The sequence below is a fragment of the Melozone crissalis genome, unplaced genomic scaffold (assembly GCF_028551555.1).
Source record: "Melozone crissalis strain CALT ecotype California unplaced genomic scaffold, PUWL_Pcris_2 ptg000063l_1, whole genome shotgun sequence".
NCBI lineage: Eukaryota > Metazoa > Chordata > Aves > Passeriformes > Passerellidae > Melozone > Melozone crissalis.
The window spans coordinates 13,239,346-13,262,131 of record NW_026535841.1 but is presented as its reverse complement, the minus strand read 5'-3'; the positions used below and the strand labels follow the sequence as shown (position 1 = coordinate 13,262,131).

The following is a 22,786-nucleotide window of genomic DNA, read 5'->3' as shown; positions in this document are numbered from 1 at the left end:
GTGCACAAATGGCAGATTTCCATCAGCACATTCTGCTCCAGGTGTGGGCCGGCAGAGCTGCCGTGTCAGGGCAGGCACAGGGTGGGGACAAGTGTGGACAAAATCTGCCAGACAGGCTGAGCCTGAGGAGCTGCAGGTCACACACATGCCTGGATGAGAGACTTTTCCTGCCAAGCCATTTTCCATGAGTTTGGATCAGGCCAACATCAAATCTGCTGCTTCCCATACACAAACTGTGCTGGTTTTTCACCTTTCTCAGCTGTAGTTCTGGTCTTTCCACAGATGTTCCCTACATTGTTGTATTTTTCCTCTACCCACGCTTGAACAGAACAACAGGCACTCGTGCAGTACCAAATTCTTGTGGCAAAAACTTTTTCTCATCTCTAACTTGGGCAAAACGATGATTTCACAGCATAGCTGCTCCCCTGAGGTATTGCAGAGTGCTCTCCAAGATTCTGCTCAGGCTGCTCCTCCTCCTTGTGTAAGCACCTTTGCCAGGAAAGGATGACTACACCATTATTCATCCCCCTGCTCTCCCTGGAACTTTGTGCAATATCTTGTGGTGTTCAACTTCGGGAATGAGTTTCATGAATGTTATATAGATATATATTTTCACTGAGTTATTGCTGTAACTTAGGCAATTGATCGACAGGCTCAGATATTTGGAGACTGATTGTTTCCCTCCTGGCTGCCTACTGAAAGCACATGAAAAGATCAATATTTTGGCGGCAGAACGAGGTTGTGACAGAATTGCATTAAAAAGCTGTTCTGGTGTCACAGTGTTGCATTTCCGGTGCTACAGTGTTACATTTCTCACCGTTCATACCTCCCATTCACCTACACGGGCGTTTTACATCTGCCAAAAGTAGATAATTAATGCTGTATTCACAACATGCAGCAAGTGTCAAATCATTCCAGGCTTGGCTTTTGCAGACCCACTGCTATTTCTCCTGACTAGTTCCAGTGTTTGGTATTACTCATCATATCTTGTCCAAAATAAAATGCATTATTCCTACTCTGCATATAGCAAATGGCAGAACTGGGACCTAAAATTATTTCCAGGCACATTTAGCTTATCTGTAGAGACTCATCTGGAGCATCTCTTCCTAAACCCTATGGAAATAAGAACATGCAAACATTCACAGTCACACCTGCGAACCGCTCCATCGTCCGTGCGGGACCCGAACCGCGAGCCCGGGCGGCTCCGAGCTCTGCCCCCCAAACTCGCGGCTCTCCCCCCCGGACGGGGCCGCAGGAGGGATCGGTACCGAGAGCCCTCCCGCTGCGGCGGGACAAGCACCGAGCGAAGCGCGCCCGCCCTTGCCGATGCTCCTCTCCCCACCGCAAGCGAAGTCCCGCGGGGCAGCGGCATCCCCCGCGCCTCGGGCTGGCGGGGAGGGTCCCGGTCCCGGGATGCGCGGGGGCCGCGGGCATGCGGGGCCGGTCCCGGTAACCGGGATGCGCGGGGGCCGCGGGCATGCGGGGCCGGTCCCGGTACCGGGATGCGCGGGGGCCGCGGGCATGCGGGGCCGGTCCCGGTAACCGGGATGCGCGGGGGCCGCGGGCATGCGCGGGGCCGCCCCCGGCCCGCCCTGCGCCGGGCATTGGCCGCGGGCGGCGGGGCGGTGGTGGCGGGGACGCCGCGCCCGCCTCCCGCCGCCGCTCCCCCAGCGCCGCCCGGCCAAGTTTAAACACCCCCGGCCGAGCCGCCCGGAGTTCGCGGGAGTTGCCGGGGGCCGCGGCCCGGGCGCGGGACAGCGGCTGCACGGGGACCGCCCCGCCCGGAGCGCGCCCCGCCGCCGCCTATGCGGGCGCCGCGGGGCCGGGCGAGCCATGGACGGCGGCGGCGGCGGCGGGGTGCCGCCCGCCCTGGAGAAGAACGCGGCGGAGCTGACGGTCATGGACGTGTACGACATCGCCTCGGCCGTGGGGCAGGAGTTTGAGCGGGTGATCGACCAGCACGGCTGCGAGGCCATCGCCCGCCTCATGCCCAAGGTGGTGCGGGTGCTGGAGATCCTGGAGGTGCTGGTGAGCCGCAACCACATCAACCCCGAGATGGAGGAGCTGCGCCTGGAGCTCGACCGCCTGCGCCTGGAGAGGATGGACCGCATCGAGAAGGAGAGGAAGCACCAGAAGGTGCGGGCGGGGAGCCGGGGGCGCGGCGGGGCAGCGCTGCCCCCGCCTGCCGCAGCCGCTCGGGGGACTCGGGCTCGGCCCCCCGGCGCTGTTCTCCCCCCGCCGCCGCCGGGAGCACAAAGAGCGGGGCCGGGGTGCGGGAGCGGGCGGGGCACGCGTGCGGTGCGGCCCGGGCGGCTCACGGCTCTGCGCGGATGCTGCCGGAGCGTCGCCGAGGCTTTGGGCGTGTTGTTGTTTTTTGTTTCCTTCCCTGCTGGAAGTTTCCTCCCTCCTTCCCTTTCTCCACCCCTTCCCCGGTCACTGCGTTTCCTTCCCCCGTGGCTGGCCCATTCGGGCTCCCGCTCCATCCCCTCTCCTGGGGAGGGACAGCGCTGCTTCCTGCTAGGCCAGGAAAGGTCACTGACAAGAATAAATACACTTTCCTCTCCGGGGCTGGGAATGATTTAGCAGTCTAGTTCTCCTGGAACAGACTTCGGGTTAGACAAGTCATAGGAGAGAGATGGAGAACCAAGTGATTTCAGAGCAGAGTTGGAGCTGAAGAGTAGGGAAGAGCACTCTGCCAGATTGCTGCTCCATCCTCTGATGGCAACATGTCCCTTGGCTTGTTTTGGGGTGGTCACAGTGTTCCCTGACCCCATTCCTGTTAAAGCCCGAGGCAGAGAGCATTTCCCATACCCTGTCAGCCTCTCATGGCAGGACAGCAAGCTCCAGTAACTGCAGTAAAAGTGGCAGATCTGCTCTTTAAACCATCCAGATAACTGATATAAGAAATGGTTCTGGTAAATGACTATGCTAAATCACCACTGCTGCCTCATGCCATTCCTGATTCCACACATAGAATCAGGATAAACAGGAGACAGAGGATTTATGGAAGAGAGACCCCAAACTTCAAGATTTGGCTTAACTGGATAAATCCCAGTTTTATATTTCAAAAAGAGTCAGCTAAAGGACTTTCACCTGGGAAATCCAGGATAAACCTTGCAACATTTTGCAGAGGAAGTCTCAGGGCAACGTCTCTGAAAAGGAAGGTAAAAGACCTTTAATGTACAAAGCCTTGATAAGTCTCAAGAGTATGATAAAAGAAGGTCCAGAGAACAGATACAAATATGTTGGATATTTACCAAAGGCTGGGGATGAAGCAGATACAGAACTGACCCAGTGTCATTGTACAACTTGTTCTGTGGAGATGTTTCTGAAGTTCTTGTAAGTGTTAAAAAGTTTCCTAAACGTGTCAGCTGATCTCCCTGCCAGTCAACCACCTCAGCTCTGTCAGCTTCTCTGAGGGTCATGAAGTGGCTCAGGGAGTGTTTAAACAATTTACTTCAGTCTAAACAGATTTTAACAGGAAAATAAACTGCATGATACATACCTTTTATTTTTTTAAATCAAGCTGGTTCCCAGTGCACCAGGTCCCTACAGAACTGTGGTCTCTCATCTGCTCTGTTCCAGTGTGAGGGTTGAAGACTTTCACAGGACAGGTGCTGATAAGCAGAAAAAATCACCTACTGAGAAACAGTTTTTGATGTCAAACCCTCCAAGAAACACCCAGAAAAGCTTTTAGTGGTCCTTGCAAGCATCAGTTTGAGATTTCAGATTTAAGATTTATGTGTGAATCTGTTTTGCTTGTGAACCTGGCTCAGCACCCACTGCCTGGGGCTTCCTGAGCTGGCTGGCACTGCCTGGCCGTGGATGTGCCTCCTTGTCTGCTACTTCCACTAATGAGGACTCAAAAGTTAATTTCTGCTCCAATTCATTGGCTCTTCAATAGTAATAAATGACAAAGTTTGCCTAGGCAAACCTGGCATGGCTGTGTGTTTACAGTGCAGCCACATATAAATGATATAAGTTTAGCTTGTTTGGGGTTTGTGTGCATTCTATTTTGGTTTTATCAATATGCTTGGAAGTGATGAATGTGCTGGTTTACTGCTAAAATAGGTCACTGCATTATTTTAGCTACAGAGTTGTAACAGGCAGCATCACTGTAAATAATCCAGGTTTTTGGAAATAGCAATTTCATTATAGACTTTGTAAGATAAAGAGTTTCAGGTAAAATAGGTGATTAATTACATTTTTTTTTCCTTTTTAATACTTAACTCTGTGTAGCTTACCACACCTTTGCTATTTATTTATTACCTTTGCCACCTAATGTTTTCTGCAACACTTTCAGCAGCAATACAGTAATAAATGCTGGAATAAAATGGTATTTGGCCAGAAAGTCACCAGGAACAGGACTTCCCATTATCAGAGCATGCATTCAAAGCAGAGAGCTATCCTTTAATCTCTCAGCAGAGCTTATTTTAGCCTGGAGCTGTGCTTGGCTGGGTTGTTGTGTGAATGTGTTGTGTTGTTAGGTAGGAAAGGGGCATGTGGATGGATGTGAAAGTCAGCAGTGACTCAGCCTGGCTCCAGGGATCTGCATGCAGCTTTTTGTCTGAAGAGCATAAGTGAAAATGGAGCAGGGAATGCCCCCCTCTGCAGAAGTGAGATATACAGAGAAGCTTTTGGAACAAGCAAGGTTCTAAATACAACTGTTTTCCTTAAGGACTTTCTCTTTTTTGTCCTGACTTGACCTTCACGAGGATTGGTGACAGCTGCTCTTGACACAGAGTGTCCCAACAAATGGGAGCTGTTCTGGCTGGCCTGGCTGCACTAACACGGGACATTCCAGCAGGACAATTTACATGGGAGGCAGCATGGGTTGGGTTTGTGCTCACTGTGTGCACCAGGAGCTGCACTGGATCACACACTCATCAATTTGCACTTGTGTTTCATGGCAGGAATTCAGACCAGGCTGTTGTGTCAGGAGTTTGTCCATCCCTGAGCTCCTGGCCCTGCTGTGGGGTGGTTTGGGGGCTCTCTAACAGCTTTGCAGCTGCTTCCTGGGGTGCAGGAGGGAATTGGTGCTGGTGTTTGGTTATTGGACCCTTAATCTGGTCCTCACAGCACAGCAGGGTACGAGGAGCCATCCTTTGGGTAACTTTCTTTTCATCAGGAATGATCCCCTCAGCTATTTCCATTCAGATGTAGCAAAGGGGGCTGTGGTGGTTTCCTGGTGGTGGCATTAAAAAAGCAGATGTCTTCTAAGAAACTCAAAAGTAGTCTTATTTAATTGCTTTCGATAAGAATCAGTAGGATCTGTAGTTTGATCTGTAAATTGCCCAGTCAAAGACTCTTTACATGTTTTAAAATATGAATGTCTTGTCCTGGTCTGCCCTATAGGAATTAGAACTGGTGGAGGATGTCTGGAGAGGGGAAGCACAGGATCTTCTCACCCAAATTGCACAGCTCCAGGAGGAGAATAAACAACTGATGACAAACTTGTCTCACAAAGACATTAATTTCACAGAAGAGGAATTTCAGAAGCATGAAGGCAAGTTTGCTACCTCAAATTCAGTCCTTGCTTTGTTACAAAAAGAAATACTTAATCAAAATACTTTGACTGGATATTCTGGTGTGGTTTTCCCCCATAGATTAATTCAGATCTGGATTTTGAGGGCTTGTTTGTTTATTGGGTTTTTTTACCTAAATAGAAAATCTCTGAAAACATATGACACTGAAGACATGATAAGAAGTGGGAGAATGAGGGAAACATAACCAACTTTTTGTTTGGCTGAGAAGCACCTCTGGAAGTAAAGTCTAGATACACCTTTTGGTCTATCTCTGTTTGGGTTCTCCTTTTGCTGGAGGGGGATGAAACTCTGCCCAGCACTGTGGAAGCTGCACTCCCTCTCTCCTTGAGGCTCAGTGCTGCTCACTTGCACTGGGGAAATGCATAATTAAACCTTCAAAAAGTAAAAATTGTTAAACCTCTCAAGATATTTTTTAAAACAAATGCAATGCTTTCAAATTAGGAGTCAATTAGTGGCAAAGAAGTAGCTCAACATCAGGCTGACAAACTCCATGCAAAATTCAGCATGGCAGCAATGAGTCATGGGCCATGAAGACTGACATTGTGTTACAAAGAACCAGCTTCCCCTTTGTTTTCTTTTTTTTTTCTCCTTCTTTTTTTCCCTTTCAGTGGCCGTCTAGCTCACTGCAGCTCATGTGCTTGCATTTAAATATAGCCACACTCCTCACATCCAGCCAGGCAGATGCCAGACGTGCTTTCCTTGTTATTTTTACTGTGTCTACCCATGTGTGACAACACAAACAAAACCCATAAGCCCATTCCAGAGCTTAGGCTGAGATCACTGATATTCTTTGGCCAAAATATTCAGTTTAAGTGAAATCTTTTAATTTCTATCAACCCCATTTAATTATTTGGATCTATTATATCAAACCTGACTGGTTTTCTTTTAGGACATATTGTCATTAATGAGCAGGGATAGATTTGTCTCAGATTACTTGTTTGGATAGTGTCAGAAAGCAGTTCTGCTCTTTTTCAGTCTCTGTCCTTTGGTCTGATGTAGAGGCCAGAGAGGCATCATTTCAGGCTCAATCCTGTGTTAGCTGCACTGATTTTGAGCAGACTGCAGTGCTGCTGTCTGAGCTTGGTTGAGCACTGTGATCCCATCTCCCCTGAGCTCACTGCTCACTCACCAGACAGCGACAGGGGTGATTTCACACAGGCAGCAGAGGCACTGATCTGGGTGTGCAAGGCCTTGGGAGTCAGTCCTGCCAGTTAATTCTCAGAGCCTTGTTTGAGTGTGATGAAGGGTTCATGGCAGAGGCAGTTCTGTGCAAACAGGAGTGATCTGAGCAGAGCAGGATCCTGTGACAGGACCTGTGACAGCAGAACACAGAACACAAGGGAGGGGTTGAGATGAGCCTCTAACCCCCATTAAAGTGACTCCTCCCAAGCCCAAACAGAGCCCTGCTTGATGGTGCTGAGTGATTGGAATATCCCAGGAAAATGCCAGATGCAAACTTGACCCAAGTGTGTCAAACAGGACGAGCAGGCTCTGTGCCACTGCAGGGGAGCTGCTGCCTCAGCCTGGCTGTGCTCAGGGACAGGCAGCAGCACCTGTGGGACCCTGCCGTGCTGCAGGACCCACAGCTCCCCTCAAAAGGGACATTGAACTTGTGCTGAGTGTTTAGGTAATGCTGCAGTGCCACAGGCTCTGCCTGGCACAACTCTGCCAAGCTGTATGGACACAGCACTGAACAGGTCACTAACACACAAAGAATATATTTTTTCTTTTTTTTTTCTTTCTTTTCTTGGTGTCCTCCCCTCCAGCTGCTCTCCATTCTCTTGCTGGAACAACACCAGGATCACAGCAAACCACAGGAAACTGCTCATAGGATGTGCCTGGGGAAGCTGGCTGGGTGTGCCATTTAAGATCTTGCATTTATTAACGTTTGAACCATTTAGAGATAATTATTTTACATTTAGGGCACTTAGTGATTTCCCTCTCCTCTTTCCCAGTGCATGAGGAAATGGAAGGAGATGTGACTGTTTCATAAAATTCCCCACCTTTCCTTCCCCCCCCACTTCCTGAAATAAAAATTGTAGTGATCTGTGCACACAATTGAAGCCTTTTAGGCTCACCAAATGTTAGCTCAAAAAAAATGAGCACAGTGGGAGGAAAAGTAGTCAGCATTGAATTGTATTTTTTCTTTAAATAGCACCTGCTATCTAGAGATCTCAAAGCATCTCACAAGTGCTAATGGACACAGCTGCATTCACTACCTCCTTCTGAGTGAAACCACCAGTCTGAAGTTTCACTGCAGTCACTCTACTTCAAGGCAAAGTTTTGGATTATTTTGGTTTTAAATGCAGCTGATGTTTCAGGCCCCAGCCCTGAGATTGGCTGCAGTGAGGTTTGGGTGCAGGGAAGTGCCACTTCTGTGCTGTGAGAGAGGAATGTGGATCTTTTAGAACAGTTAATCTGCAGTTTGTGTTTGTGGCACTTGTTCTCCCTGGTAGGTATGAGCTGGTACCGCAGCAAAGAATTAAAATTATCCTGTGAAAAACTAGAACCCAGAGCAGCACAGAGCTGATAAAAACCAGGGTCCAGAAATAGAGCAGGCAAATGCACCACAGAATTAAAAGGGGTGAGAGTGTAACACTAGAAAGTGAACACCATGTCACTGACAGTTCTTTGCTGGGGTTTGCCAGGAACATGTCCTGGGAACCAAATTCCTGGCCAGCCATGAGCAGCAGTGCTCTCCCAGCAGAGCAGTTCCCTGTTCTCTGCAGAACCACAGCTCTGCTCCTTCAGCACTGGGGATTGGAGCTGCTGCTCCCTGTTTGCTCTGGTTCCTCCCTGCCTGCATGGGAGCCCAGAGCTGTGCAGGAGTGCACATCCACCAGTTCTCCTTTTCCTTCTCTGAGCTTTGTCCTGCTCTGCTCTGCTCTCCATCAGTTCATTCTGTAGCTGACCTGTGAGCTGGAGTCCTACAGACATGCAGCTAATTTCTCTTGTGGGAACAACTCTGGATTTCTCTGATGAGGGAAGAACAAAACCAGGAAGTCTGAGCTGATGTTAGAAAGTAGAGCCTTTCCTGGCTGGATACATTTAATGCATACAGAGAATATTTCTGATGTGGGAGCTGCTTTAATATATTGAAAAGGAAGCAGCTTTGCAGCCAGCCCAGAACGGGGAGTGCATCAGCACCACTTGCAGTTCACAAATGGAAGAAGCTGAAGACTCACATAACAAAGGACTTTGCCAAAGTGAGTGGAGTTATCAGCAGGATTTGAGCTCCTGCTTGGGCTGGCCTCTGGCCAGGGGAGCCTCACACTGCCCTGCAGGGTTTGCATCTTCAAGCATGTTGTGCAGTGTGATTTCATGTGATAGTTCAGGACCATCAAACTGCACATCTCTGTGCCAGTCTCAGGGCAGGAGATTCATCAACTCACCAAGGTAAAACCTCTGCTCTGTGTCTGCTCTCAGGAGTCCATCACTGCAGTGCCAGGTCCAAGTTATAGATCTCTCTAATGGCAAATAGAAGAATGCTTCCTGTGGTTTATAACATTTCCTAATGATTCATTGATTAGATTTAAGGTTAATATAACCCTTTCTTTATTTTCAGATACAATCAGTGTTGGATTCTTGGCAATGTTCCAAACTCCTTTCACCAGTGTAATGCTATCAAGTATTCTTCTCTCAAGTACAATTACTCTAAATATGAATTACCATACAATAGGATGGGAAAAGGGTGGCAAAACATGAGGAGAAAATATGTGACCATAATTCAGAAATTTTGATTCTCCATTCCGGGTGGGGGTACCCTCTGAAGGTCCTGTTTCACCTTTTTTTCTCCAAACACAAAACTGGATTTTAACTAAAAATCAGTCTCCTCAGCTGGTTTGGATGCAGATGCAATCCACAACAGTGATGTGTTGTTTACATCTTACTGAAGATCCAGACTATCTTTTTTACAATTTTCTCAAGGCCTTGGCCAGCTGATGCCAGAGATAATCACAGAGATAACCAAGCTCCCTGGGGCATGGTGTGAACATTGACGTAAAACTACTAAGGCAGGGAGATGCAGCAGTGTCACTCACTGTTAGAAATGTTTCTGAGGAATGTCAGTTCCTTTTTTAAGGAGTCTCTGTGCAGGGGCTTTATGGAGTGGATTCTGTCATCTGTGTTCTCTGTTACCCTTGAGGTAACCTCTAAAGCATCTCTGTAATTCTACCAGCAGGCAACTTCCAGAGTCTGCTTAAATATTCCTCATTGTTATTGTTCTCAGGCTCAGCAGCTCCTGCCTGCCCTCAGTTTGTGTTCTGTGTTCTTTTTTTAACCAGGAATGTCAGAGAGAGAGCGGCAAGTCATGAAGAAGCTGAAGGAAGTGGTTGATAAACAGAGGGATGAAATCAGGGCAAAGGACCGGGAACTTGGACTCAAAAATGAGGATGTAGAGGCTGTAAGTGGCTCTTGGTCTTCCTATTTCTGTTCTTTCTCACCCACACTTCCACAGCCTGGTTTTGAGTTTTAAGTTAATATAGAAAGTATAAACAGTGCTGGATTAATGGTCCTGCAGCTGAAGTGTCCAGCAGAGCTGTGGAGTGTCCAGAATGGTCAGGCTTCAGTGCAGCCCCACACCAGGGATGCAGTGTGGATCTCTCTGCATGAGCAGGGCCTGCAGTGACCTGTTCAGATGAGTCACAGACTCCTCTGTGACTCCAGGCATGACATGAGATTTGGCACTTTCTGTGCAATGACCTCCTTACCCACATTTTGCTTCCCATTCTTCACACTGCCTCATGTCCTCAGGCCATGGGACTTTCCTGGTGCTGGTAAGGCCAGGCTTGGGTGATCTCTGCTCTGCCCAATGCCTCTGGCAGGTGCTGCAGCCTTTGGAGTTGGGGCTGTCCACACACAGCCAGCAGGTCACATCTGCCTCAGGAGAGAGCCTGGAGCTCAAAGCAAAGCACCTATAAACTGAACACTGAGGATTCCTCTGTCTTGTCTTTCTTCTCCCCTGGGTTAAGATTTGATTCAGAATCCCATAAGCCACCCTATCCTTGAATTAATATCACAAGTGATGGATTTGCTTTTATCTGAAAAACTCCCTGTGCTAGGGGAATTTACTCTAGAAATCAATTAAATTTGGGTGATTGAAACTGTAGTAGACAATTAGATATTAGAAAAACTAATCTGGGGCTGAGGAGAGGTGGGGAATTTTTCAGATTAAATGCAACAGGAACCCATTGCTTCAAGATATTTGAGACTGGGCCATCATGGCTCATGGCTGGATGGCCACTGAGCTCCTGCATGGATGTTTTGCAGCTGCAGCAGCAGCAGAACAGGCTGATGAAGATCAACCACGACCTGAGGCACAGGATCACGGTGGTTGAGGCGCAGGGGAAGGCGCTGATCGAGCAGAAGGTGGAGCTGGAAGCGTATCTGCAAACCAAGGAGCAGGAGATGGGCAACCTCAAAGCTGAGCTGGGCAAGCTCAGAGAAAAGCTGCAGGGTGAGGACAGCCAGGCCAGCCAAAATGGGGAGGAAGCAAAGGTAAAAGCGCTTTGAATCACTTTTTGAGCAGCCTTTTAAAAAGCTTTGGACTTCATACCAAGCACCCCTTTGCATTTTGGCTGTGGTAGCGTGTTTGCTTCATTTTCTTTGTACACACCTACCCCTTCCCCCAAAGTAAACAAACCAATTCCTTGCAGGGTCTGGGTTTTCCAAAGACAAAAAGCCAGGAGTAGCTTCAGCTTTGCCAGATCTGCAAATATTCAAAGCCAGATGGATCACAGGGTGCACAGGGGTGGTGGTGGCAGCTGAACCAGAGTGGAACAGAAACTGCCAGAAGTGGTCCCAGAGTCAGGGCAGAGCTCTGCACACCTGGTCCCTGCAGTTCTCATGGCACTCCAGATCAGCCAGGACTAAGCTGGTTAAGTGCTACCAAATCAATACATAAATATTTCAAGGTACTTTTTAGAGGAACCAACTTTGGCCTTATTTCTGCTTTTGCTTCCCATTAGAATTTGTGCAGTGAAGTGTTGTGAGCACAGATGTTCATGAAAAGCAAACATTCCTGCTGGCAGAGCCAGGTTCTTGCAGAACAGGCAAAGTGACAGTCTGCAAATGGAGCTGGGCTGAGATCAGAGCAGCAGGAATGCAAATTTGAGGGGAGCTTCCTGAGAAAAAGATGCACTGATCTGTTGATCCCTGAGTCCTCTTTATGGTTCCTAATATTTCCCTTTGTGCCTATGACATTACTGTTTTATTCCTGAAGCAAATGTACTGCATTTCCCTCTCCTAATGATGCTCTCAGCAGAGTAGGAAATGCAATAAGGGGTGTAATGATATTCAAGAATTAGAGGAGCTCTATCACACAGAGCTGTTCAGCTTGATGCACTGGTGAGAGCTCCATGGTAAATGCCTGCCAGGCTGCAGCAGTGAGTGAAACATCCAGTGAAACATCCAGTGAAATACCCATGTCAGGAACACACATCACAAAGCAGAGACAAGTGCTGATGGGGTCCCTGGTCCCCTGGGAATGTGGCAGCCAATGCTGTGTTACCATATCACAGCTGAGCTGGGCAAGCACTGTATTAATGATGAAAAGGATTATTTCATTGCTGTTAATTCAGCCAGGACACCCAGCTTTGTAAACAGGGCTGGGGAGCCCAGGCCTGGAGCCAGCAGGATAAAAGTGTCCCCAGTGTCTGCAGAGAAAGGATGCATTCTTCACCTCTCTCCAGCTCATCAGTTCCATGGCAATGGTGCCTCCTCTCATTAGAGGCGTCCCTGCTCCCTCTGCCAGGACAGAGCTCACACAGGAGCTGCAGTGGAAGCAGAAAACTGGAATAGCTGCATGCTCCAGAATGGCCATGGCTTGTTGGCCCCAGTCAAGGACATTTGCATCGGGTACAGGCTGCTCAGTCTTTGCTGATTTGAGCCAAATCTAGCAAAAATAGCTTCTTTGGGCAGAGATGTGGGACAAATACACAACCAAAAGGAGAGACACCAGTTCAGACCCACACCTAGGGGGTGAAGAGGAGGGAAAGTGTTTGGGTTATTTCCTTTGAACCTCTTGTTGCATCAATCTTTATTCCATTTGTCTCTGCAAAGGAATGTGCTTGGGTGAAAAGGGTGATCAAACAGTGCCCGAGTGAGCATTGCTCTGCTGCCTCATCCCTGCAGGGCAGGCACTGAATTCACCTGAAATTCACCTTGCAGCAGCCTTAGCCAAGTTCAGCCTGAAACCATGGACCAGTCTATTGCAAAACCATTTCACAAACAGGAGCTTAGAAGGAGGTAGAGTCAGGATTACAAGAAATGTACTGTGTAGGAATTTCACTACTCAACTCCTCAAATTTCCAGCTGGTATCCCAGCAAGCTGTCACTGCCACACAGGAGCTCTGAGACTCTGATCTCTGCATCCTCCCACAGGGGTGAGTGGCTGACCTGGCTCCTGACAGCTCTGATTTCATGTGCTGGCCTCTATTAGTCCTTGCAAAAAGCATCACATTTCAAATGGACTTTGCTACATTTCAAATGTGTTTTCTTGGAACAGAGTGTCCTGCATTTGTTTGTATTGTTATTAATCCTGCAGACCTCTTAAGGCTTGGAGCTGCTTTTCAGAATCTCAATTCCAAGCACCCTTCCCAGAACCTTGTGGTTTTTCATCGTTGTATGTTTACATTAGAAGAAGACACCTCTTTATGGGAGGAGCTGGAAGGAACTGTGTGACCTTTGCCATCCCATTTTTTCAGTGTTTAGATAAATAACTGATGTTTGATTTACTCCATTTGTTAAAAGTATGAATTCCTAAAGCAGACTTATCAAAAGTTGGACATTTGAATTGGACAGTGAATTTAAAGCCCACATTTCACTCCCCAGGCTGAACCAAACAATGATGATTGTCTCTCTGACTCAGAGAAGATGGCAATGGACCTGAAAGATCCCAATCGCCCAAGATTCACCCTGCAGGAGCTCCGGGACGTCCTTCATGAGAGGAATGAACTGAAATCCAGAGTGTTTTTGCTTCAAGAGGAGCTTTTATATTACAAAAGGTGGGTTACATCTCCTCTCCTGTTGGATGATACACTCAGGGAGCCACAGGGCAGGTGTAGAAACAATAAATGTGCTCTGAAGTTGTGTCCAAGTTGGTGTTTCTGCAAAGGCTTGTGCAGAGACTGCAGGAATGCAGCCCCAGTTTGAACCTGGTACCTCAAACTTGTCCTTCCCCAACTCCCAGGTCTGCCCTGGATCCTAGAAAGATTACAAACATTTAATACATGTAAACTTCAAAAATAAGGATAGGGGTGGGTCTAAAATGAAAATTCTAGACTTTTTATTCAATCCATTCCTCTTCTCCCTCTCCTTGACACAATGGGAAGAAAATATTGAATGGAGACTCAGTTCTTGGTGCTGATCCTTGGTTGATAAAAAATCTTCAATTGATTTGTAAGGGTTTTGAACAGATCTTTTTGCATCCCTTCATCAGCAGTGCTACCTCAGATTGAATTGTAGATCTCAAAGTGCTTCCATGGCTTGGGAGGAGAACATTAATGATCTTTTCTTTCTTTCAAGTGAGGAAATGGAAGAAGAAACTAGAACCCCTCAGCCTACACCCATAATTCAGCCCAAACCCTCAACTCAGCCTGAATCTGGAATCAAACGACTGTAAGTAGCATATTTATAAATATACTGGGTATAGTCTGTAAATACCAAATGTTTCTTATGCATAGGACAATTTTAAAGACTTTAAAAATTCAGATAACCACATTCCCACTGTCTATGAGAGACACTAAATGAGCACTTGGCAGATGTGAAACAACAGTTGGTTTTGGCCAAAACTTTTGCCTAGATCTGGGACAACTTTCAGTCTTGGATTATCACTTTCCCATGGCCTCACTGTGCCCATTCCCTGTTGACTGAAGCCTTCAGACCCCGATTTGCACCATGTGGGCAGCACAAAACCCTTCTGTTTGCTGAGCAAATTTGCTGCTGAGAGGATGGGCACTGGCTTGGCTAAGAGAACCCCACCTTCTTCTGAAATATTAATGCTGCTGCTGGAACCAAAGCTTACTGCCAGAGATGTGCTGCTACAAGAGTATCACTTTATAAAATCGCTGTGTTGGCCAGTCCTTTTCTCTGCTGAAACTCTTTCCTGGACATTTATTTATTCCAAATTAAGTCTTCTAATCTCACAGCAACTCTTTGGATTTTTGTGATACCGGAAACTTTACTTTTTTAACTGGAACAGTTGTTTCCATATAAAGAGTTCTTCCATCCTGTCCCCATGCCCACAGCCTTCAGTCCTTGTTTAATAACAGGAGCAGCCCTGGGAGAGTAAATTCCATAGGAAGATCTGGGCTGGCCCAAAACACCATGGAGTCAGGAGGGCACTGTTGATTATTTGCAGTAGACTGCAGCTTTCTGCCTGTGCTGAGAGAAACCTTCCTCTCACATGAGTAGGAAATACACTTTGGGTTTGAATTTCAGTTTTCATTCTGTGACTGTGATGGTGATGATGATGATACTGTGTTGCACAAGATCTTCACTGTAAAGTTTCTCTTTTCTTTTGCATTTCTTTTAGAGCTTTTTAAAGCTAATTCTGTTGTGGGGAATGGCTGGTTTCAGCTCACATAGTTTGTGTTGTGCAGCTTCCATGTTTGATTTGAAATGCTGCCTTTGATGAAGCAAAGGCAGCATAAAAATGTAAACAGAGGTTGTAAGGCAGAGCACATGTTGGTGAGGTATTGGTTTTGACTCTGCCTAAGCTGAAATTCCTTCTTTTAGATGTCATGCTCTGTCCCCAGGTTTCACTCTGCTCTCTCTCCACTTAGCCATCATATTAAATAAGGGAATATAAAACTGTCTGCCTGAGTAATCTGAAGGATGGTAACAGTTTCCAGGTTTGTCTCATTCTTGCAGCCTGTCTGGATAGGATTTCTCTGCTGGGGTTTTATTTTCCTCCTCTCTTCCTCTCTCTGTGTGTTGTCAACACTGTATTTGTAGTTGGGCTTTAAAAAGTCAGGAAATGTCACTGCTGGGCAAAGCAGAGAAGCCAATGCAGCTTCTGTCCTGTCCCAAGACCCTCCTGCTGCAGTCCCTGCCTGCTCTGAGTAGTCTCCAGAGCTCCCTCTCCCTCCCCAGGGTGCCTCTCCTGCCTGGGGAACACTGGCACATGAACCCAGTGCTGTGATGGAAACTTGCAGTGCTGCTCTCTGCATGCAGAGTGCCTTCACAGAGGAAAGTGGGGCTGCTTTTCCCTCTTTTTCAGAGTTTTTCTCCTGATTAAACAAAAAGCTGAAGTACAAGAATAGGAGCCCTCTCAAGGGAAGTTTTATGCTTGCCTGTGCAATGTGCCCTTTTCCCTTCACCACACACAGTCTGAGGGAATGAGCCATATGGATGTGTAGCCTGTGCCATCCCAGATGTGCTCAGGTGATTCAGTGCTGCAAGTCCATAAATAAAGGAAAACAGAAGCTACAGAATCAGCATTTTTTCTGGGTTGGCACGTTTGGGGCAAACTCTGAGTTCTGATCTCAGATGCCTGACTCGTACATTTGTCTCTCCCCCATCACATGACAGAGTTTTAATGAAATAATGTAACCAGGAGGCTTTACTGAGGAGGAAAAGTCCAGGGATTAAAAATGCTCCCTCTGTTTGGAGCAGAAAACACCCTTTTGTTTTCTCCTTAAGACTACGTGCTTGTTTGTCACTGATGTCATGCCTCAAACAGCCAGGAGTTCTCTTCCTATTCTTGCAGCCTACAAAAGCTGGTGTGTCTGTCAGCTCTGCAGCTCAGGACGTGCCACATTGCACAAAAATAGAAATCCTGGCTGCTGCTAATGATCCAAGAGTGCTTGCCCATTTGTTTTCAATTTTAGTCTCAGAACAGCAGTTAGTGAGCTGGGGAGAGCTGCATTTGGTCACAAGTGAAATGTCTCTCGTGATTTCAACTTAATCTTTAATTGACATTAGTCCACAGTTCAAAAAAATATTTGGCACAAGGGAGAAGCTGTGAGGAGAGTCAGACAGACAGAGGGTGTGCAGGTATGGATGGAGGTGTGCTGGCAGCTGTGTGGGGCTGGCTGGGCACAGAGCACTCAGCTCTCAGCTCTGTGCTGCATGGATTGTCTAATGCTCAGTGCTGAACCCTCACAAAGAACTCGACTTGCTGTGAGCCAGCTCCAGTGCTCCTGCCAGAGCAGCTGCAAGGTTTCCCTAAAGCATTCAGCTGCCTGCAGTTGGCATCTTCCTGCATGAGCAGTAACCCAGGTTCCTTTGGAACAGACACACAGCCCCTTTAACCACGCAGTTTCTTAGGAGGTTATTTCAACAGCTCACCTGCAATACTGGTTTTTAACCTGAAAATATCAACTGTAACCCTTGTGGAATCTTTAACTGTAGTGCTGGTCCTCTCTAACCCTGTGCCAATATCCAGTAGTCACAGCAGAGTCCTGTTTTGTATTTAACACACACCTTCATCCTCCATTTCATTGTGTCTGTGCCTGTTTGTCTCTTGGAACAAAAACGTGCACTGTGCTCTGCATTGCTAGAGCTGGTCATACCTTGATGAAATCCAAGCCAGGTTGCAGGCTGCCTCACAACAGGAAAGTGGTATCTTTTAGAAATCCAAAAGCAATTGAAACTGCTCCAATAACTGTTTTTTCTGAACAAGAGTTTTTCACTGAGGAGAGCTGTCTTGGGTGATGCAGATCCCCTCTCCCTGTAACGTGTCCTGTGTTGTAATTCAAAGTAACCCCGTGTATCATGTTTGCCTCTTTTCTTTTTAATGGAATGCCTTTTCTTTCCCTTGCTCCAGTCTTATCTCTTCTGTGTCTGTACTTTCCTGACCAGGATCTTTACAGCCATAATGCCCATGGTAGCAGCTGGATTGATTCCAGACGATCCCACATTGCAGCCAATAAGAAGACTTGTGTCCCTTGTAGGAGTTTTTTTTAAATGTTTGGTACTGTGGTTTCCTCTTGCATGACCCCTTGTTAACAAGCACTGCTGGTTGCATTCTCCTGGCTGCCAGGGGGATCCCAGAGGATCAAAGTGCCAATCAGAATGACCAGTCAGTGTCAGTACTCATCCCAGTCCTCCATGCTCATCCTCAAACTCACATGTTATCACCTTCTGCCTTAATGTGGCCATGCTAAACCAATCATTATTCCTTGGAAAATCGGTGCAATATGCAGTTTTAACCACATCTCTTAATTCTGCTTCCTAAGCAAGGCTATTCACAGTTCTCACCAGTGCTCTTTGAGAAACTTGTTTCTAATAATTTGTTACAATCATTAGTTAGAGTTGCAGAATGGAGAGGCTGATTTCCACATTAATTTCCACTGTTAATTACAGGCTGTTGCTTTCATGTCTTTCTATCTATGCCCTGTATATTTTGTCTCTAATTATGTATTTTGGAATAGAGTGTAAACTCTTCATAATCAATTCTGTCATCCAATTCTTGTCTCTCCCTGGAAGACATACTGATAATTGTTAATGCAAAGTCTCTTTGCATTAGAACTGCTGCTTTAGCAATCCTTATATTTACAGCAACGACACAGTTTCCTCTCCACACAGACAGGCTTTTTCCAGACATCCTCCATGAGCATTTTCTAGCCATAATAACAATTTTCATTGTTTCAGAAGGAATTTTAAAAGCTGAACCTTTTAGAGATTTACGAACTTATTTTTCTCCTGCTTAATTTCCTGATAAAGTGAAAAATTACCGAGCTTTGAAACTGACTGTATAAACACAGCAGTCCTTTGTGTGGGCTTCCAGACAGAAACCCTGAGCAGGCAGGACCAAATGGGCTCTGTAGGAAGGCTCAGCCACCAAACACTCCTTTTATCAGCTGGAGCTGGCTCTGGCCCTGAAAATATTCAGTATATGTGTGTGAACTTATGAACTCCTGTGATGAAGGTGGTAGAAAAGTATGAGGCTAATTAAGTACAAAATACTTATTTCACTATTAAGGCTGCACATTTGAAGCCAGGAAATGCAAAAGTTCAGGTTCTGCTGGCACTGTAATTTATGTGCATTTAACTTGTGTAGTGGTTGATTTCCCTTTCTAATCAACAAGTAATTATTCTTAATATTCTCAGTGATTATCATCCAGCCTCCTGTGTATTGAGAGGCATGGAAGGTGAACTCCCTGCTCTGCACAAGGCAGCTGGCAGGGTTGGGATGATGGTGCTGAGGGGGATTTGGGAGAATGCTGAGGAAGGTGAGGGTGGACTCAGGGTCAGGTTTATGCCCTGACCAATATTCCAGCCCCTGCCAAAGCTGAGGTTCTATTGGCACAGTCCCTTACTGGGCAGCATTTAGCACTTCCTGTCCTGGATCACAGCTGTGTGACACTTGGTACAGGGCAGGAAAAACAATCCTCACCTCCTGAAGCCCACCCAGCACTGAGACCAAAGGGATCCACAGCCAACTCAGTCCATTGGTAGCTGGAACCACAACTTTTGCATTTCTCAGCAGGCCTGAACACTGCACTAACACCTCTTGTACTGAACCCACAACAAACACTGACTTTGCCTAATCCAATAACTTCATCCCATACAAATAAAACAATACTAAGGATTTTTCCAGCTGTGTTTTTAGCTGTATTAAATGGCTGTTGGTTCATGTACGTCATTATCTGAGAGCACCCAAGCTGTGTGACAGGAAATGACGTGCACACTCGTGTGCATTTGTTTAGAGCCTTCATCCTGCAAACTCTCGTGCACATAGGTGCATTTATTCATTCCTTTTTGCAGGAATCAAGTTTATGTATCAAAACCTCTATACTGGGAAAAAATATGGAGATTTATTTTCTTATCTTGTGAACTTCCCTGACCTTAAAAAAATTCTGTTTCTGCTTTGTGGTAAAATATAGAGATTTAATGCCAAAGATACCACTTTACTTATGCCAAGAAACTAACCTGGATTGTGTGGCTTCGTTACCTGAGGGCTGGGGAAGGGGGAACCCACGTCTAAATGAAACCTGCACCTTGTAGAGTCAACAGCATTTAGGGCTTATCTGAAGCTTCTGTAGCCAAACTGCTTGAGATTGCAATGACTCCATCCCTAACAACGTTCTGACACGCACTCCCATCAGGCTGCTCTGCCTTGGTTTCCTGCAGATGCAAACAGAGTTTTTTGCTCGGTGTTTTGTTATGGTGTGCATTGGGGTGGGTGTTTGAAGTGCTTTCAGGATGGTAAACACTATTCTTTCTTTTCCCTCCCTCCCTCACTGCTCCCCTCCTGGAAGGTTTAGTTTCTTCTCTCGTGATAAGAAACGTATGCAGGCGTCACAGAAAAATGTCCACTTCCAGCAAACTTTTGGAGAATGGTCACATTCAAACAGAGATGATGCCTACATGGAGCAAGGACAAGAAGCCCTGCAACACCTGTGACTAAAGCCCTGAGGTGTTTGGTTTGCTGCAGTAGATCTCGACAGTCTTGTAACAAGAAGCTTCTGTACAGCATCGCGGCAGCTCGTCACTTTTCCTTGCCCTGCACACCTCGGGGTCATTTCAGACTCTCCAAAAGGGATCCCTCACTGTTCACTTGGTGACTGTTTGCTGCAAACAGGAACCCAAGCTTTGTAGTAACAGTTGCTGACACCCTGGGACATGGAAGCTTCTAGATGACTTGTTTTGTGCTGAATAACAAGTCCATGATCTTGTTCATGCATTAACTACAGTAACACAAGCTTCTTTAAACCAAAAAAGGACCTGTGCCATTATTAGAAGTTTGTTTGCAGTGTATATCTAGTACAGGGCAAAGACTCTTTTACCCTGTTTGTTAACACTACTGGTTGTTTGCTTTTTATTTCTGTAACAATTTTTTCAAGAGGGATACGATGGCTGCACGCCCTTGGTGGCAGCCACAGCTCTGCTGTGTCCTGTCCGTGCCGCTGGCATCGGCATCTTGCAGAGTCACCCCTTGGAAATGCACCTGACACAGTGAGAACTGGAGTAGCCTTGGGAGGGACAGTGAGTGTACATTTCCCTTGTGCTTACAGTGCCTAAAGCATGAAGAGACGATGTGTGAGGTGAGCGTGCCTTGTGTTCTGCAGTATTAATGGAAAACAAATTGCTTACTGGGAGGAATCCTAACTTTTAAATTTTTTCCCTTCTTACCAGGGACTTCCTCACAGTGTAGCAGGCAGCTGCTGTAAAAGAGTTAGATCTTTCCCACAGACAGGTTTTTAATTAAGTCACACTTCAGTTTCCTGTCTAGGTAAAACTGCCCAGTTTCAGAGGGAAACACATCCTTAGCTGGCTGACATGAACTATTTCACTGACCTAGACATGACCCCAACCTTTTCTCTTGACTCAACACTACGTGGGCAGAACAGAAGAATTCTGTGTGTGAAGCTGCTCCTCTGGTGGTGGCAGATGTCTGGGTAGCCCCTGTCACAGGGCTGAACTTGCCAGGACGGCCCAGCAGCCAACCCCAAGGGCTGGGGCTGGATCTGCTTTGCAGCTGAGCTGGTGAGACCCCAGGCCTGGCTGAGGTTGTTCTTCCAGCACTAAAACCTCCCAGGGTCAGTGCTGAGGACACCCAGTGCCAGTGCAGTGCCCACCTCTGCTCCACACACTCCACAAGGAGCTGACCAGCTGGGAGAGGGCTCATGTGTCCCTGGCTCCGTGTGAGGACAGGGCTGAGGTGTCTCTGTGGCCTTGCCCTGGGCTGGGAAGGTCCATGCTGGAGACCAGTGCTCCTGGGAAGGATCTCGTGCCAGCAGGGCCTTGGGCAGCCTCTGCCTCTGCAGCTCAGTGCCAGGGGCTGGGAGCTGCTGTGACACCACACCCCAGCTGCTCCTCCTGCTCTGCACAGCCTCTTCTCAGGAGAGGCAGCAAGGACAGGAAATACAGCTCAGGCTGGAGCCAAGCTCCAGCTACTCCAGGTACTGAGTGGAGGAGGAACTCTCAAAGGACTCCAGAGGGCTTCATGCAGGCCAGTTGTTCTTATTACAGGGTGATCCAAGAGTGGATTTTTAATGTGTGTGAGCAGCAAATGGTTCTTAGCCCATCTGTAGTAAAACCCTGGCAATAAAACCTCTCTTTGCAGTGGTGGGCTGTGTGCTGCCCTGCTCTGGCTGTAACTGCTTCATTCCAACATGGGCCTTCTGTGTGTTCTAGGCAGGGAAAAAAGTGTTCACTGTGCCCCCCTGGTGTCACTGGAGCTCTGGGTAGGGGGGACGTGTGGCCTTATATGGGACATGATGATCAGAGTCCATGAGGGTATGGGGTAGGTGTGTTTTCACCTGGTTAAGTTTTGGTAATATCCTTAAAACAGCAGCACTTCTCCCCTGATCTGAAAAGCAACTCTTAAATGGGGGTGTGTCTTAATTCAATGATACTTAAATTACCAAGATCTGGCTTCACTTCCATATAAGAAAACAAAAAGTGCAGCAGAGCCACATCAGGCAGTTAAATTGTGGGTGACCCCATGGAGCCTGTCCCGAGCGCCGTTCAGAAGGGATGCAGTGAGCAGGGACAATGCAGGAACGTGGGCCTGAGTAAGCAGAATCCCTTTGGAAATCAGCTGAGAGCAAAGAGCTGGGATAATGGAGCTGCACAGACCCAACCCCAGCCAATGCCTCACAAAGGAAATCTCCAGGCCTGGTGCACGTCCAGCGGCGCCCGGGGCTGTGTCGGGCCAGCTCTGCAGCCAACACCGACTGCAGGAGGCAGGAATCCTTCCCCACGTGTCTGCAGCATTACCTCAACCCCTCAGAGCTCCTCCTGACCTGCTGGCATTAACCATTCGTTCTCATGTTCACAATGCTGCATTCACACCCCCCAAGTGCCATCGGGAGGGATGGCGCAGAGGGAAGCGTTTGTAAAGATCTGAAGATCTGTCGTGTATTGTTTGTCAATATTCAAGGAAAATCTGCTTTTAGAAAAGGGGCCAGGATGCTGGCAGGTTAGGGATGTAACAATCCTGCCTGCCAAGTGCAGGATCACTGACATTTTATGGGTTGGTTTATTTTTTTTTTTTTTTTGGTTGGGCAATAAATCATTTTAACAGTTTAATAAATATTTCTGAAAAACATGCATTTCTGCAAGACTTGTGTCTTTTTTTTTTGTGGAAAGTAACACCATCCATTCTTGGGGATGCAGCTTATGGATCTGTGTACAATTTCATAGAAATACAGCCTCAAACCAGACAAGGATTAGGACAGAGCCATTCCAAGACTGATGAAATACAATTTAAAATACATTATATATTTAGGAATGGCTTATGATGACAAAGAACATGACAGAGCCTTTTCTAGAAAGTACTGTAAACTCCT

At 47.1% G+C, this 22,786-nt stretch overlaps 1 protein-coding gene across 2 annotated transcripts; it reads left to right on the top strand.

Annotated features, from left to right (window-relative positions):
- Nucleotides 1-1,828: 1,828 nt before the first annotated feature.
- On the top strand, nt 1,829-20,386 carry RILPL1 (Rab interacting lysosomal protein like 1). Of its 2 annotated transcripts, XM_054288496.1 has the most exons (8): nt 1,829-2,136; nt 5,356-5,506; nt 9,830-9,948; nt 10,815-11,042; nt 13,377-13,549; nt 14,070-14,162; nt 17,349-17,436; nt 19,257-19,325. In XM_054288496.1, exons 1-8 carry the CDS (start codon nt 1,834-1,836, stop codon nt 19,323-19,325), a joined length of 1,224 nt encoding a protein of 407 aa, XP_054144471.1. In that variant the 5' UTR covers nt 1,829-1,833. The 2 variants fall into 2 exon arrangements, with proteins under 2 accessions (XP_054144471.1, XP_054144470.1); XM_054288495.1 differs by lacking the exons at nt 17,349-17,436; nt 19,257-19,325 and adding an exon at nt 19,751-20,386.
- Nucleotides 20,387-22,786: the final 2,400 nt, after the last annotated feature.